This window comes from Natrix helvetica, assembly GCF_964273705.1.
Source record: "Natrix helvetica genome assembly, chromosome: 3".
Lineage (NCBI taxonomy): Eukaryota > Metazoa > Chordata > Lepidosauria > Squamata > Natricidae > Natrix > Natrix helvetica.
Genome location: NC_138549.1, coordinates 90,118,822 through 90,136,334, shown reverse-complemented (window position 1 = coordinate 90,136,334; position 17,513 = coordinate 90,118,822). Strand labels below are relative to the sequence as shown.

The 17,513-nt window shown below is 40.5% G+C and overlaps 1 protein-coding gene across 2 annotated transcripts in view; it reads left to right on the top strand.

Annotated features, from left to right (window-relative positions):
- The window catches only part of PKN2 (protein kinase N2), a 70,459-nt gene that overhangs the window by 5,378 nt on the left and 47,568 nt on the right, over positions 1–17,513 (top strand). Inside the window, exon 1 of one of the 2 annotated variants that reach the window (XM_081946063.1) lies at positions 746–1,067. The exons of the other annotated variant lie outside the window; for it this stretch is intronic. Coding sequence (XP_081802189.1) covers positions 1,017–1,067 — 51 coding nt within the window. The 5' untranslated portion in view covers positions 746–1,016. Of the gene's footprint in view, positions 1–745; positions 1,068–17,513 lie in introns of those variants that run through there. 2 annotated transcript variants of the gene reach the window in all.

Below are 17,513 nucleotides of genomic sequence, written 5' to 3'. Positions count from 1 at the left end.
GACTTGAAACCAGAAATATTTTTGTTGGGCATCCTACCAGAAAAATGTTAAAAAGACTATATATCTTGTTTTACATATGCTAACTGCAGCCAGAATTGTATTTGCACAACAATGGGAAAATGATGAGATTCCATCAGATGAGAATGTAATTAATACTAGAACGTGCAGAAATGGACAGACTAACGCTTATTATTAAGGCTAAAGAAGAAATATTATTTTGTTGTTGTTGTGGGATGTATTTTATCAATGGTTAGACAATAAAAACATAAGTTAGAAAGGAGGGGATATAAAAAGAGGTAATGTTCACGTGGAGAAAATTTGACAATGAAGATGTTATGTATTATTGCAATTATATTAATATATAGCTATACTATTAGCATTATTGTGACCAATATAATAATAAATAGGTGGATTATGACCGTCCAAATAACTGTACCCAGATCACACACAGTTTGAAATGGAAAGTCATATAAATAAAACATTAAAAAAAAGAAAGGGGTGGAGGGGAAATCTCTGCCTCCTCGCCTGACCTTCCCCGATAAAATATCCCAGGATTTTTCCCCAGCCTAAAGGAGGCTTCGCGTCCTCCTCCTTAGCCCCCACCCTGCGGTCACGTGATTCAAGGAGCCGCAAAGCACTCCTACTTTTGCGGCAGGGTTACAACCAAAGGGCGCGACAAGGAGCGGCGGCGGCGCCTAAATCTGGCGGGGGGAGGAGGGAGGAGGAGTCGGGTGCGTGGTGGGCGGGAAGAGGAAAACGGGAGGGCCGCGCGGGCGATGGGCGGGAGCGAGCGCGACGCCCGTCCCGACGTGAAACTCCCCCCTTTCCCTCATGGGAATCTGAGTCGAGGGGGTTAACACCCCCACCCAAACACACACGCGCACACGGACACTCGTGGCTCTCTGCTCCTCCGGCCGCCCGAGGGTGCGAGCCAGAGGCGCCCCCCCCTCGCCGTCCTGGCCCAGACCCGCCTCCCCGGCGGCGGTGTCCAGGTGCGAAGCCCAGACCCAAAAGCAATGGCGTCCAACGCGGCGGAGAGGGAGATTTTCTTCACGGAGCTGCAGCAGGTAGAGAAAAGAAATTGGAATGGAGGGTGGGGGGGGAGGAGAGGGCAGGTCCCCTCCCTTCTTTCCTTCCGTTCCTTCCTTCCCTCCATTCAGAAAACTTGCTTCCTCCCTTCCCTTCCTTCCCTCTCATAGTCAAAAAAGTTCCCTCGCTCCAGTCAAAAAAAAATCCTTCCTTCCTTTCAGTCAGAAAATTTCCTTCCTTCCTTCCTTCCTTCCCTCCAGTCAAAAAACTTACTTCCTTTCTTCTTCCCTTCTTTCCTTCCCTCTCCTAGTCAAAAAAGTTCCTTCCTTCGCTCCAGTCAAAATGTTGCATCCTTCCCTCTTCCTTCCTTCCTTCCTTCCTTCCTTCCTTCCTTCCTTTCCTACTCAAAAAGTTGAATCCTTTCTTTCCTTCCTTTCCTTTCCTCTCCTCAAAAAAGTTGCTTCCCTCCTTCCCACCCTCCCCATCTTCTTCAGCTCCTGGCTGGGGAGGTGGAGCCGCCCCCTCCAGGCCCCCTTTCTTGCTTGCTTGGCGCACCCTCCGTCCTCGACTTTAATCTCCTTTACGGGAGTAGCCTTGCCTCGCTGATTGCCTGGCCTAGAAGACCCCTGGAGTCCTCCTCCCCGCCTTTCATTTGCCTGGTTGCTTTTAATCGAAAATAAAACTTCTCGTATTAATAATAATAATAATAATAATCCTCCTTTACCATTCCGCCGTACTTTCTCAGTTCAACTTGGGCTTGAAGGATTCTTAACGATGGAAATGGTAGATATCTGGCTGGATTTTGGTACCCACAGTTGTTACTTTGTCAAAAAAAACACAACCTTTTAAAATGGCATTATCTTGACTGTTTAAGGAAAAGAAGGCATAACAACGAATATGTTGGATTTCAGCCCTCTTGATTACTTAGCAAGTAGTATATCAGCTGGGCATGATGGAATTGCAATCCAGTGCATCCAGAAAGCACCAGTTAGGGAAAAGCTGATCTAATAGCTAAGCAATGGACGGGAAATGATTAGAGCAATTGTTTCACATGCATCTCCTAATTTAGGAATATTAGAAGAACTGTTCTAGATCAAACCCCCCCAAAACCTGATCTGATCCTTCATTCTTTTATTACAGAGACCAATTAATTGCCTGTAGGCAGAACACAAATGTGCAACAGTATGTTCTTGTTTAGATTTTGCAGCAGTTTTCTGGTAAACATTTTCAGAGTTGTGGCAGCATCCCCTGTTTCTTGCACAGTATTCAACTGAGACAAACTGTTGTGGAAATTTTGCAAGTTTTGTAAGCCAACTGAAATATATATCAACAAATAATCTTTCAAATCTAGATTCAACTCAATTCAAATTACATCGTTTTATAAGCCACCCAGAATAGGTACAGAGATGGGTGGCATACAAATGTAATAAATGTATTCCTAACTGATGATACCTTAATGCTCAGAACAGCATTGATTTAGGAAGCTTGATTTTTACCAACTGTAAGACTTTATTACAGATTGCATTAATAATCTGAATAACTCTTCAGTTTCAACAAGTGTCCTAAAAGTTTATGATAAAAAAATCCTTGTACTATGATTAAATAAACTGTTTTAAACTGAAACATATGTTTGGGCCAAGATATGAAATGAAAGGGGGTCTATTTGCTCTAGAGATGGGTGCAAAGATGGTCAAAATATTTTGAGGTTCTGAAGCAGTGGAAAAATGGCTGTGTGTTTGGTAGGACATGTTATGTAGGGAGCTCCTGGGAGAGGGAGGAGGGAGGGGGCAATTCACACCAACCTTGCTCTATTTGCCCCAGAAAATTCCTTCAAGTGTTGTTTTGATTAAAATATGGAAAAACAAAATGTTCCAGCTTTTGTGTTCAAAGTGGAAAGGTGTAGCAAAATGTTGAGAATATGATAAAATTTATTTTATGCTCAAAACAAAATACACTTTTGGCTTTGTGTGCAACTTTAAAAATGTTTATAGTGCTTAAAATACTTGACTTAAGCCCACAATTGAGCCCAAAATTTCTGTTGTTGTGAGACATTTGTTAAGTGAGTTTTGCCTCATTTTGCGACCTTTCTTGTCACAGTTATTAAGTGAATCGCTGCAATTGTGAAGTTAGTAACCTGATTGTTAAGTGAATCTGGCTTCCCCATTGGCTTTGCTTGTCAAAAAGTTGCAAAAGGTGATCCCATGACCTCGGCACACAGCAACCATCATAATTATGAGCCTGTTACCAGCATCTGCATTTTGATCACATGGCCATGTAAAAAGGTTGTAACTGTGAAAAATGATCATGACACTTTTTTCAGTAGCATTGAAACTTTGAACAGTCAAATAAATTGTTGTAACTCAAGAACTACTTTTATACTCATGAAATGTTTGGCTATGGTTAATAATACCCTGTAATGGGCCCTGTAATCCCTAGTTTCGTGTAACTGAGTGAGCTCCCGTTACTTGTCCCAGTTTCTGCCAACCTAGCAGTTTGAAAGCATGTAAAAAATGCAAGTAGAAAAATAGTTACCACCTTTGGTGGGAAGGAAACAGCGTTCCATGAGCCTTTGGTGTGTAGTCATTCCAGCCACATGACCACGGAGACGTCTTCGGACAGTGCTGGCTTTTCAGCTTTGAAATGGAGATGAGCACCAACCCGCAAGAGTCGGGAACAACTAGCACTTGTGTGCGAGGGGAACCTTTACCTGTAATGGGCAAATGATAGAAAGGCAAAGATTAGGCTGAAAACTGAAATATAGTCATTGCCCTACAATGTGAAAAAACAATTATGTTGTTCTCTAACCTGTCAACCTACTCTAAACAAACTGCTTGTGGTATATATTACAGTATTTGTGTTATAGATACTGGCTTTTTTCTATTTAAGGGTAAATAAAAAAAAACATTTGTCTGGTTTATTCTCCATCCCAACACGATGCCATATGGAACAATTAAAAATATTTCCTGCGGAAATTAAGCAGTTTTGCTGTGAACAAATGGGGTTGTTGAATTAGATGGTATTTTACACATATTATCTTAGAATATAAAAATGAATGGAAAATCAGAGAATAAACAAAAGTTCCATGCATATGGCGCTGAGATTCCTAAACATTTTGATGCGCTAAGGAATAATTTTTTCCCCATTGAAAAAATAGATTTAATAATAATTCTGTAATGTTTGTTTATTTTACTAGATTTTAGAAAAAACAATTTGATTTTAGAAATTACCATAATAATAAAGTCTAATTTTTTTCAAGTGACAAAAAGTACAAAAATGGTTACTGCTATTCTTGCTAGCTGAGTAGAAGGAGCTTTTGTGTCTTAATGTGGCCACTTCTTAATGCATAGTTCAATAGTTGTACAATACTCCATGTTGACTAGAAATTCTGCAAGCAGAAATCCTAACATTAACATTAATCAACATTAACAATTTAACAGTGGTTAAAGCACCAGGTTAGAAACCAGGGGAGTGTAAGTTCTAGTCTTGCCTTAAGCTCAAAGCCAGCTGGATGACCTTGAGCCAGTCATTCTTTCTTATCCTTAGGAAGAAGTCAATGACAAACCAGTTCTGAAAATTGCCAAGAAAACTGCAAGGATTATTCAAAGAAGCAGGCAGACTTAATACTGACTTGGAAGCACACACAAAAAAAGGCTCAGTATAGTATTTCTGGAAAGGGTTGTTATTTGTTATTTATTGTTATCTATTAAATTTTTCTTAGAAAATGGTGAGATACTTTGGCAATCATATTTACTTGGATAGTGAATTAATGTTACTGATTCTCAGATTGAAATAGCCCATTCCCAGCTCTTGATGTTCCACTGTAACATTTCTCACTGCTTTGCATGCCCCTGAAACTTATCAGCACCTCTATTCCTCAGTCACCACAATTTCAGCATACCATAATCCCATGAGCCTTCTGATCTTCCCAAAATATTCTCTTGCTGCTTCCCCCATATTCACTTAGTCTCCATCGGTGTCTTTGGCTTTTCTCACTTTTAGTCACCCTTCCTCAAAATACTTCTTTCTGAAGCAACTGTGGTTTTGGCCTGTATTTAAAATGAAATTTTATTCTCTGTCTAGACCAGTGTTTCTTGGCAACTTGAAGATGTCTAGACCTCAACTCCCAGAATTCCCCAGCCAAGTGGCTGGGGAATTCTGGGAATTCTGGGAGTTGAAGTCAAGACATCTTCAAGTTGCCAAGGTTGAGAAACACTGGTCTAGACCAAGCATAAATTTTTATTTTAAACCTAAACCAGTCGAAACCAACATTTCTGTATATGGAATAGTCCTTGCATAAACTGTTTTGCACATCTGTATGGACTAACTTGCATGCCTCACTTCATGTTTCTAGCTTCTAATATGCACAGTGGAAATACTTCTTGCTCTTTATATAGGCAACAAGAAAAGTCTTGAACATTTTGTGACCCACATTAGTAAATTACATAGACCCAGAGAATATCTAAGATTGTGTTTAAGGGAAAGAAATTTAATTGCAATCTGAAATTTAACTTATACAATTTATTTTATATTGGAAACCAGATGGAGATGAGATTAAGATCCCTATTACAGTCTCTGGTCATAAAACCCAATGTGAGGAGCAGCCATAAAATGGAATAAGATAGAAGTCTCTCCATTGCTCTAATTCATTTGAATTCCCCATGTGTATATTTTATTCAACAACAGTTTTAATGGTTTTTTTCCTAAGTAGCTTCTTCCCCATTTAATCTATGTGACAACATTTTGCTTCGTTTTTTTTTTCTATAAATAGGAAATCCAAAAGAGTTGGTCATAGCAAACTCACTGCAAAGGTGGCTGGGACATCAGCCAAGAAGAATAGGGAATTGCAAATGATCAGTAGCAACAGTTTGCTTTCTTGTCCAACAATGTAAACTTGTAGGTAACGATGATAAGGAGATTTATCCTAAGTATAACCACTCTAGCTTCTAGAACCATTCTAACAGCATTAGAAGAAGTTGTTAAATTGAGAGCTAGTAGCAGCATTCACATGCATTCTGTTGTTCATTTTCACTTGGCCTTGGGAATTCTGGGCTCAAGAATTTCATATCCTAATCCAGAGTATAACCCTGATCTAAAAAGAGACATTCTGCAAATAGGGTTTTTCTCTTCTAATATGCATAGCAAACCTCCCCAATGTAAACAGCAGTAAAGATTCTATCAGCATTGACTCTTACATGTAAATTGTAATCCCTCTGTGAAAGCAAGATTTAATTCAGTAGCTGAGAAACAGAGAATTCAACAGGACCTGTTTTGCTGGCCATTTTTGAGGGAGACATTATTAAAGAGTCTAAACATCATATTTAGTAATGGGTGGGTATACCTTCTGTTTCTGATTTTTCATTTCTCAATTGCAGTGTGTGTGTGTGTGTGTGCATGAATAAAATGACACAAAGTGGCTCATGAAAAGAAATTATAACATTCATGTCCAATTTTTTGAAAAAGCAGAAAAAGATAACATACATAAAAGTGGAAAAACAAATTGTTAATTTTGATTAGTAGTTCATGAAATAAAGTTATCATTGCTCAACTAAGCCTTAAATGATTTCTATTATAGATTGTTATTGTTTTGTGGCCTGACTATTTGAAGATTAACAGTGTCGTTTAAAACTTCTCCGCACCACCCCAAATATTATTTGAGTGCTAAGACTTGTTTGTATAACAAAAATGAGTTGCAGTTTGCAAAATGTGGACATTTTCTCTCCATACACTTTAATTACAGAAAAGGTACATACATTTTTATTTCTATTTATTTTTTTATCTTGCACTAGCTTATGTTGCATTCAGTGTTATTTTGGAAATTCCAGCTGGAGTGAAAAATTTGCTGATTATTATCCAGTTGCTTTTGATATAGATACCATTCATTCAAATGTTTGATATATACAAACTTTGCTAAATGAATGTTGTGTTGGGACTGTGTACAATATTTAATTGGATAGTGAAATATTGCTGCAAAACACATTACTGTAGAGATAATGCAGTATTTACTTGTTGTATACCAATATCATCTGATACCTAGACTGAATTATTTTTAAAAAGATGGGCTGGCTTCTTTATTTCTGAAATCCAGCAGATATTGAAATAAAATTTATTACACTATTTTGCAGTTATTTTAATCACCATCAAATTTACTTCCTTTTTATTATTTGGCTATTTTATTTTTGAAAAAGAAAATAATGTGAATCTAGAGCAGTGGTTCTCAACCTGTGGGTCAGGACCCCTTTGGGGGGGTCGAACGACCCTTTCACAGGGTTCGCCTAAGACTAAGGTGACCAGACGTCCCGCTTTTGGCGAGACAGTCCCGATTTTTAATAATTTGTCCCGCAGCATTTTTAAAAAGTCCCGATTTTTGGTAAGGTGCGCGGCCACGCACGTAGCAAGAAAACACCGTGCAGCAGTTTGGAACTTCCGCACAGTGATTTCTACTGTCACAGGCTCCGGAAGCTGGGGAGGTCCTTTGCAGGCGGCTAGAACTGGCCGCCCGTAAAGGACCTCCCCGGACTTATTTTGATGAGCGCGAGGTGACTGATGGTAGTTTGCGCCAGCCGCGCCCGCTCAAACTATTGTCAGTCGCCCCGTGTTCAGCAAAGCACCCCTGGGGAGGTCCTTTGTGGGCAGCCAGTCCTAGCCGCTTGCGCCTGGCGCTGCGGCTGAAGTGAACCCCCAAAGCCCCCGCCACCACTAGAATAACTGCTGCTGCCGCCTCCTCCTCCTCCAACAGCACCACCACATTTGCTGCCCGGCGCTGTGGCTGAGGTGAAGCCGCCAAAGCTTCCGCTGGTGCCCCTGCCCGTGGCAGCAGCGCCTCCCCCTCCGCTCGGAGCACCTGAGCTGGGCCCCGTGTTACCCCTGCCCCCTTCTCCTCCACTGTGCTTTTGAGGAGCCATGAGGCTGCGGGAACCAGTAGGAATGTGGCGGAGGGGGCGGGAGCAGAAAAAAAGCCTCATGGCTTCTCAAAAGCATGGCAGAGGAGGAGGAGGCAGCAAGGGTAACGGGGGGCCAGCTCAGGTGCTCCGAGCAGAGGGGGTGGTGCCGCCACCACTGCCACGGGCGCCAGCGCCAGCGGGAGCTTTGGCAGCTTCACCTCAGCCGCAGCACCGGGCAGCAAATGTGGTGGTGCTGTTGGAGAAGGAGGAGGAGGAGGAGGCGGCAGCAGTTATTCTGGTGGCGGCTGGGGCTCATCGGCATCTTCAGCCCTGCCCCCAGTGAAAAAAACCAAAGATGGAGCACATCCACGCAGATGATGTTGCCGCAACATGACTGGAGGAGGAATTCTGGGAGTTGAAGTCCACAAGTCTTAAAGCTGTCAGGTTTGAAGACCCCTGGGGTTTTTTCCCTAAAGGGTTAGGGGTGCAAGGATCTTGTAACTTGACAGCTTTAAGACTTGCACACTTCAATGCCAGAGTTCCTGAGCCAACATGACTGGAGGAGGAATTCTGGGAGTTGAAGTCCACAAGTCTTAAAGCTGTCAGGTTTGAGGACCCCTTTTTCCCTAAAGGGTTAGGGGTGCAAGAATATAGACCAAATTTTTAATCAAGAGCCCCCCCCCCCCCCCCGGTCAATGGTGTCCCACTTTACCAATGTTAAAATCTGGTCACCTTACCTAAGACCATCGGAAAACACATATTTTTGATGGTCTTAGGAACCGAGACACCAATTTTATGGTTGGGGGTCACCCAACATGAGGAACTGTATTAAAGGGTCACGGCATTGGGAAGGTTGAGAACCACTGATGTAGCGAATTATGAGAGACCCATATCTATCATAATTAATTGTTTTCACTTTTTCTTCTGGTGTTTCTTTCATGCTAGAGTACATCTTGGTTTATTAAATCTTACATTTTCCACCACTTAAACAAATACCTTAATAGAATTCATTTTGGTCCTACATGAGAAAGGATTGAACAGGCACAAATATATTGAAGACAACAGAGATATGTAGACCCCAACTGTCATGATTGATTAAAGATGGATTGTGAATAAGGAGACTCTTCCTCTTACTCTCTAACATGTATATATCATGTTGGAAATAAGAGTGGCTGCTTTAACAACTAAGAAAAAAATGATTGGTGAGCCCAAACAAGTGTTGTTGTTTTTTAAATGAAGTTCTTGCGATTATAGGCAGGTGATGGCATACTAAATAAGACCATTATAGAAAGGCTAAGGAAATAAAAAAAAATGTATATATGTTTAATATTAGCTCTTGGTTAACTATTTTTAATTTATGACAAGCTATTTATAAAATCTGATATTTAGAAACTTATATTGACGTTTGATGTACTCTAAAGTTAGAAGCAGCCCTGGAAATATAAGAGTGTAAATCAAGCATGCCAGACTACTGCTGTAGTTCTTGAATCATTGCCCATGTAGAGAGCTCTGTAATCTCCTTTAATGGAGACATGTTTTCTTTGATAGCAAAGTTTGTTTGTTTGGTAAGTTGAGTCTTAAACCCAATATGGTAATTGTCTCTTTCTGTTTTGTGATTGGAAAATTCCAGATACTTTCATCAGCTAGATTTTTCATCATTTCTTTTCAATGGTAAAAATTTACCTAGTTTCAATTTTTTCTTAGACCATGAATTTTAAATGCAAAGTATTAACAATGAGCTGTTTTAAATATAAAGATTGTGAATGAACATTACAATAGAAAGTTTCTTGGAAGCATTTACTGTAGATTCTTGAAAATATCATTGGTTAAGACTATAAATACTGTTCCATGACTTGGATTCTACTTAACACTCCATTGGCAGGAGCAGCTATTCTGGGGAGATGTCTCCTTGCGCTGTTGCCAGTGGAGGGAGGAGAGAAAATTTAATTTATATTTATCCAGAAGTTCTATAGAAGTGGCTAGTAGTGCAGGGATAAGATTGCACAGTCAATGAAAAACCCATGAAAATCATCTCCTTTCTGCTGAAGCTTCTACTTCCTTGAAAAGAGGGAAGTTTTTAATGCATTAAACAAAATGTAAACAACATTCTCAGGACTGGTCAGTACTGTCCAGTTCTCTGCATATAAGCTAAATATATTTGCCAATTTCAGACTTAAGTGTCCCATGTTTATTACCATTTGTAATGATTGGTAAACAATAACTATATCAGGTAAAGTAAAATTAATATGGTTTACTAAACAAAGATTTGATAGACCTGTTTTCTCTTTCTGTCATGTTGTAGCTGTGTAATTGAAATCAACAAGTATACATTTGATTGTGGAATTAGGTTTTGCTGATTCTGTCTCCACTTCAAGTCAGCCTATATACATTCTCCTCTGGTACCTAAAACTAAAGGCTGGAACAGCTTTTGGAGAAGACATAGGAAGTAGTTCTAATTGCACAATTAGAAGATATGAATCTTGAATCAAAACTGTTATTTACATATTTTTTTTATAATTTAGGGGAGTTTATTTATATCCATACATGATTTTGTCCAAGCCAAAAATCTATACAGTTCTATATCAGTCAGTCAGTATTTTTTCACTACAACCTTCGTATACATATGTGTTTATCTCTAGAAGAGTTTTAAGGTGACAGTCAAATGACTAAAACCAAACATTATTTACTATTTGTATTTAATCATAAAACCTTCTTAACTGAGCTAGTTAAGCTTGCTTGTTTCATGTAAAGGCGTGAAATGATTAATAGTAACCTATTCAGGGAGAAAAACTGGAAAAAGTGAATGATATAACTGACATATCTATCTGCAAATATCTAAAATGCCTCAATATAAATTTTAAAGAGAAAAGAGAAGTTGGTTTATACTTAACATACAAATAAATTCTACCCTTCCTGTTAGTTTCTACATTATTTGAGTTGAGAAAACTTCATATTCCTTCAACATGGATCAAATGTTTTACTACATATATGTTATTATGAATTAGAAAACTTTAAAAATATTTCTAGTATTTAATCATTTTAGGTTCCAGATGGGCTAACATTAGTGTCCATTAATGAGTAGTTTGGAGCATGTTTTGCAAAGATAAGGGAAACACAAGGAAATAAAAAACTGGCAGCCTGCCTATCTCTCAGTGTAAGGAGACTCTAGTATATAGTAGGATGATTAAAAGGGGTAGTGTAATGGATGAGATATTACCAGACATCCTTCCCTAGCTGCATTTCAGGAGACTGGAGCTGAAAACCCTGCTGAAATCAGGTGATGAATTATGGGCAAATTGGTCATATTTGGCCAGCCTCCTAATCAAATCTTACTTTCTCCTAACTACCAACAGATGTAAAGATACAGGGATTTGCGAGGTGTTCTAGTGTTCCTGATCTATGGAGATGACATTTAGGAAGGGTTATTTTAAACTTCATTGATACAGTTGTTGCTTGACAAATAGATACGTTACTTGTTTCTCATTTCATTGGGTCATTCCAGTGCACTTAACTCATAAATATTATACAGCTCTTCCTCTAAAAATAACAAAATTGTGCCTTTTTTGCATAGGATTAGTGTGATCAACAAAGCAGGTTCTTAAAAAATAATAAAACCATAATAAACGGACAAATCATTTAAGGGCATCCAGTTGTCTGATGCATTGCTGAGGTAGGACGGAAAATAACCCAGGTGAGCACATCTAAATATTTAGTACTGATATTGGTACTAGAAATTGGTATTACTCTTCTGGTTGTGGCTTGAAACATTAAATGTATGAATATAAAATGGAATATTTGGGAGAATTGATTCTTCTTCCAATGAGAACGTGGTAGATTATTAATTTCTCTTTAAAAACCATTGATTCTACAAACTCCGAAATAAGAATCTTGGCTCACAACAATGGATTCTTAAAGGAATCTATAAACAAAACCTTTTTAGTTGACCACTGACTCTTCTGATTGCTTAAATTGTGCAAGATAACGGCTGAATTCACACACATTGTGCTAAGCTATATATTTTATAAAGCAGGTTTTAGGTTCATTATTTTGGGTGAACCCATTTGGCTGTAGTTTATTCAATAGCATGATGTATGAACTAATTATTTTTTCCATCCCACACTCATTATGTATATCCCAAATTGCAAAGCACTTGGTGTATTTTTTATTTAATAGCTTATTCTTTTTTTTACTCATTATGATTATGAGAATAAATAGGATAAGTAATAAATGAATTCATTTCTTAAATTATTAAAGAAAAATAACGGCTTTTATATATTAATGTATTTATTCATAGAAAGCTATAATGATTTAAATTTTTGACATTGTTAGGCAAATGCTTAATATGGCAAGTTTAGATAATGTGAGAACAGAATATCAGAGAATGAGTTATGACATATTTCCAACCCCCCACCCCATTCCTTCTTTAGTTAACAGTTTAGTGATTGAGGAATTGTAAGATTCTATTAATTTGCAGAAAGATCTAATGGTACAATTTCAGTTACAATTCATATTGGGTTATACCTGGAGCTGCTGATTTGTGATCTTCTATAATTGATGGAGTCATATTTTTCTGAAATATTCAACCCAGTAGGTAATTTAATACAGGTACTCATCACTTAATGAGCATAAATGGGATTGGCAACTCCATTCTTAAGTAAGATATCATAATGACTGCAACAGACTTATAACCACACTTTTGCCATCATCCTTCCTTTGGTTTCAAATACTAACAATATTTGCTGGGATAGTTCACAGTTTATTCAAGGTCAAAGAGATAACAAAAGAATGCAAGCCAAAACAGAGTCTTTGACAGACACTTGCTTGAATAATTAGCTTTTTAACAAGAATTTGCAGAATAATAGTCCAAAATCAGTCCAAGGTTCCAAGAGTTGGATCCGATTTGTTAGCCAGTTCAGAGATCATAATTTTACAGGCAGAATCCACCCAAATTATCTCCCAAATTATCACACGTCCACCAGAGAAGAGGCAGTTGTTTTAAGCAAAGGAATTTGAGATAAGGCTGCCTTTTAAATCAGGCTGCAGCCAGCTGTTGCTGATCAAGAGACTTATTCCCTTGCTTGGCAAAAAGCCTTGGCAAAAAATAGAGAAGTCTGATCTCTGTTCTTCTTTCTACTTGCTTGGTGTGGGGGCTGGGAGATCTTACATCATTCTCATCTGACACACTGGCTGTCCAGGTGATGTCTGTTTTTGATCAGCCTCTCATGATTCCTGACTGTGTTTTCAGAGCATGATTTTCCACAAGTTCTGCTGGAGTATCTTCTTCAAACTCAGAGTCAGCATCTAAGTTTTGGCAATGTCAGTTAAGCAAATCACCTACGGCAGGTGTGTCAAACTCGTGGCCCGTGGGCCAGATGCGTCACACACTGGCCATACCCACTCCTGTTAAGGCAAAGGGGGGGGGAGTTATGATATATCACGTGACGACAATGTGATGGCGCAAGTTTGACACTCCTGACCTATTGTCATTAAATGAAACTTCACACAACCACAACCTGCAATTTTACTGCTAGCTGCTCCATTGACTACTTGTCAGAAGCCATATGTGAGGCACTCAAAAGGTGATCTCAAAATCGTGAGATGCTGTGAAGATTGGAAGAGCCCAAGTCTTGTCCTCATGTCCATGAGGACACTGCAAATCCACTGCAAATATAAAGGACTGGTTGTAAAGTTCCTTTTTCAGAGCTGTCATTACTTAGAACAGTCGCTAAACAGAACAGTTGTTAAGAGAGTACTACCTATACCAACCTCTACTGGTAATGTTAGTACTCTAGTAACAACTATTTGTTACTATTTTTTTTTTAGTTTAGGAAATTTATATTGCCTCCTATTCGCACATGGCGATTCAAGGCGGCTTACAGGAATATAAAAACTTCATATATAAAACAAATAAAAGAGAATAATCACATAATAAAATAATATAATAACCTCCAACCCCAGTGACATCGCACAAAACATTTAATGGACTCCATCCTGCTCTGTGTTCCCCAGGGCCGCTGCAGAACCAGGTTCTGCGGCTTCTGGAAGAGTGTGAGAGTGGGGGCCATTCTAATCTCTGGGGGTGTCAGGGCAGCCTCCATCAGTAACCAAGAAAGAAACCACTCAAGTCCATTTTTCAGAATTAAGAGTACTTTTACTGGTTATGAGTAGATAGCAGCTAGCAAAGCAAGATCTGAGGCAAAAGCGCACGCAATCATAGATATCAATATGTGACCCAACTCCCTCTCCCTAGTGACCCCAACCCCCAGTCCAATCCCCACACCCCACAGGTGTCATGTGGGCTGCAGTTTCAAAACCCATCATCAGGATGGTATGCCGGACGGTTAGTCTTGGCGGCAATTCCATTATCTGCAGCATGCACAGTAGATGGTGAGAAAATGTCTCCCTTCTTCATTCACTCCTGTGCTCAAGCTTCCCCTCCCAAATACCATATATCTCCCCCCCTTCACAAAATGAACCTGTTTAGAGAACAAATCAGTGACTACCCACATCACGGTATTCCCTTGACTCTCAGGTAATTCGACAATGAAATCCATTTATATTTCCTCCCATGGCAATTCAGGACGGGCTACACCTTGAAGCAGGCCTTGGGGCTTCCCTGGAGGTCGCTTAGCAGCAGCACATACAGGACAACTGGCCACATGATTCAATGTCTTTTTTCAAAGAGGGCCACCAAAATTGTCTTTTGATGAGATGCAGAGTTTTCACAAACCCAAAATGGCCTGCCATGCGGGAATCATGAGCTCGTAATACCAAAGGCTTCATGCTTGCAGGAACATATAACTTTGCGCCTATCCAGGCTAGTCCATCTTTCATGGTGCATTCATTTGAATGTTCCTTAAACCAGTAGTCGGACTCAAGGCTTTCCTTGATTTTGCAGATGAGGTCTGTTGTGATCTCCAACTTAGGGGCGCTTTGGCTTCTGGTAATCATTGGAGCAGCAAGACTTTTCGCTGGGATGACAGGAAGCACCACGCTCAACTTGGAGCTGTTGTATTGTGGGAGTCTGGATAATGCATCTGCCATAAAATTCTTCCCTCCAGGGATGTACTTTAGGATGAAATTGAACCGGTTGAAATGTTGCGCCCAGCGCATTTGTTTAGGAGAAAGTTTTCGAGGGGTCTTTAATGCTTCCAAATTTTTGTGATCAGTCCACACCTCAAAAGGGTGTTTAGCTCCCTCAAGGAAATGTCGCCAGGTCACCAAAGCCCACCTGACCGCAAAAGCTTCCTTCTCCCATATGGCCCATTGCCTCTGTGTCTCCATCAGTTTTCGGGATGTGTAAGTGCAAGGTTGCAGGTGCCCATCAGTGTTTGCTTGAAGTAACCCAGCCCCCACCGCCACATCACTAGCGTCAGCTTGAACGATAAAAGGTGCGTCCATGTCTGGGTGTTTTAAAATGGGTTCAGCTGCAAAGAGTCGCTTTAGTTTTTCGAATGCGGCCTGACATTCCATAGTCCATTTTAATGGCTTCCCCGGTTTGGGTTTGGCCTCTCCTTTTGACTTAAGGAGATTTGTAATGGGTAGCGCAATGCTGGCAAAGGATGGAATAAATTGACGATAAAAATTCGTAAATCCCAAGAAACTGTAATTGTTTGCAGGTGCGGGGGGGTGCCCAATCGGTAATGGCTTGGACTTTAGCTGGGTCCATCTCGATGCCATTGGGAGATGCGATAACCAAGGTAGTCAATTTTTTCCTGATGAAATTCACATTTAGACAATTTGGCATAAAGCTCCGCCACACGGAGTTTTTTGAGAACTGAACGCACCAATGTCACGTGTTCTTCACGTGTTTCCGTGTAAATAAGGATGTCATCAAGATAGACTATCACGCCTTTGTATAGGTGGTCATGCAAAACTTCATTTATTAGTTGCATGAAAACCGCTGGTGCCCCCTGTAGGCCAAAAGGGAGTACTCGGAATTGAAAACAACCATGTGTACAGTTGAAAGCAGTTTTCCATTCATCTCCCTTCTTAATCCGGATTCTGTAATAAGCCTCCCCTAAGTCCAATTTTGTGAAGATCCTCTCTTTACCCAAATGGGCCAACATGTCCATCAGAGAGAGGGGGTAAACATTGTGTACAGACACCACATTTAAATTCTTGTAATTCACACAGAGGCGAAGAGAGCCATCTTTTTTCTCTCTAAATAGCACTGGAGCAGCCACTCAGGGCCTGGCCAGTTCAATAAACCCCCTTCGTAAATTTTTATCACTAAATTTCCGTAATTCATCCATTTCACGGGGGGTCATTGAGTAGATTTGGGGTTTTGGGAGTTTTCCCCCTGGGAGAATATCAATGCTGCAATCTGTTGCGCGGTGAGAGGGTAACTTATCAGAGGATTTCTCACTGAAAACATCCTTTAGGTCCCAATATTCATTTGGGATTTTCTCCTCCCCCTCAACTTTCTCTTGTCCGCTAGGTTAGGTTTAGTGTTAATGGGCTTTGGAGCCCCCCCTCACCCTCGGGAGGTGTTGCGGAACGGATGCGCAGCCACCCTTTTCGCCAATTGATATGTGGGTTCCACTTCCGTAACTAAGGTAATCCTAGTATGAGGGGCCGATCCATTCCTGGCGCAACAATAAAACTTATAGTTTCTTGGTGAGTTCCCATCCACATGTCTATTGGCTCAGTTACAAAATGGGCAGGGCTCCCCTCAGCTATTGAGCCGTCCAGCTGGCAAAAAGCAATAGGGACTTTTAAAGTTCTCAATTTCAGCCCCAGGTTTCCACCACCTCAGGACTAACGATGCAACGTGTGCATCCTGAATCTAAGAGGGCCAGCATTTTCTCCGCACTCCAGTAGAGGGCACTTTTAGTTCTACTGAGATAGTCATGGGGCCCGATCAGGAACTTACCAGACATTCGTTGTCAGATTCGGTTTCACTTTCTTCCGATGAGGAGGATGGTTCCCCCTCCCTTAGGGTGGGATGGAACTGCGTAGTCGGCTCCACCTCTTTCATGGCGGTTTCCCTTCTTTTCCCAGGTTGTTTGTCTGATTTCCTCTCTCCCCCAGTAGTAGGCTTTGGTCCCATCTTGGTGCGGCAGTTTGCTGCGATGTGCCCCTCCTTCACACAACGGAAACAAGTGATGACTCGGGGCTTGCTAGTAGACCAACTTTTTCCTCCCTTTGGAACTCTTTGGGGGGCCTTGGGGGAAGTAGCTTTCTCTTTTCCACTGTCATCACGGTACTTGTCTCGGGCCAAATCAATTTCTACATCTGCTGCCAAATCATACCAGTGTGCCCCCCCCTGTTTACACAGTTCTGGTATATATCTTTGTGCAGACCGTCCATGAAGCCATACAACAGGGTTTGTTCGGACCAACCCCTCATATAAACAGACAGTTCACGAAATTCTTGTGTATATTCAGCAACTGGTCTGTTTCCCTGGGTAAGGGCTTTAAATTTTGTTCTGGCTTTTCGCTCTGTGAGAGGATCATCAAAGCGTTTCCTCAGGGCAGCCATGAACCGATTGTAATCTCTCAGTAGGAGGGAATTTGCATTATGCAGAGCAACCATCCAAGCAGCCGCTCTCTATCTTCTACTGCCAGGGTAACAATTCTTACCTTGGCTTCTTCTGTAGGC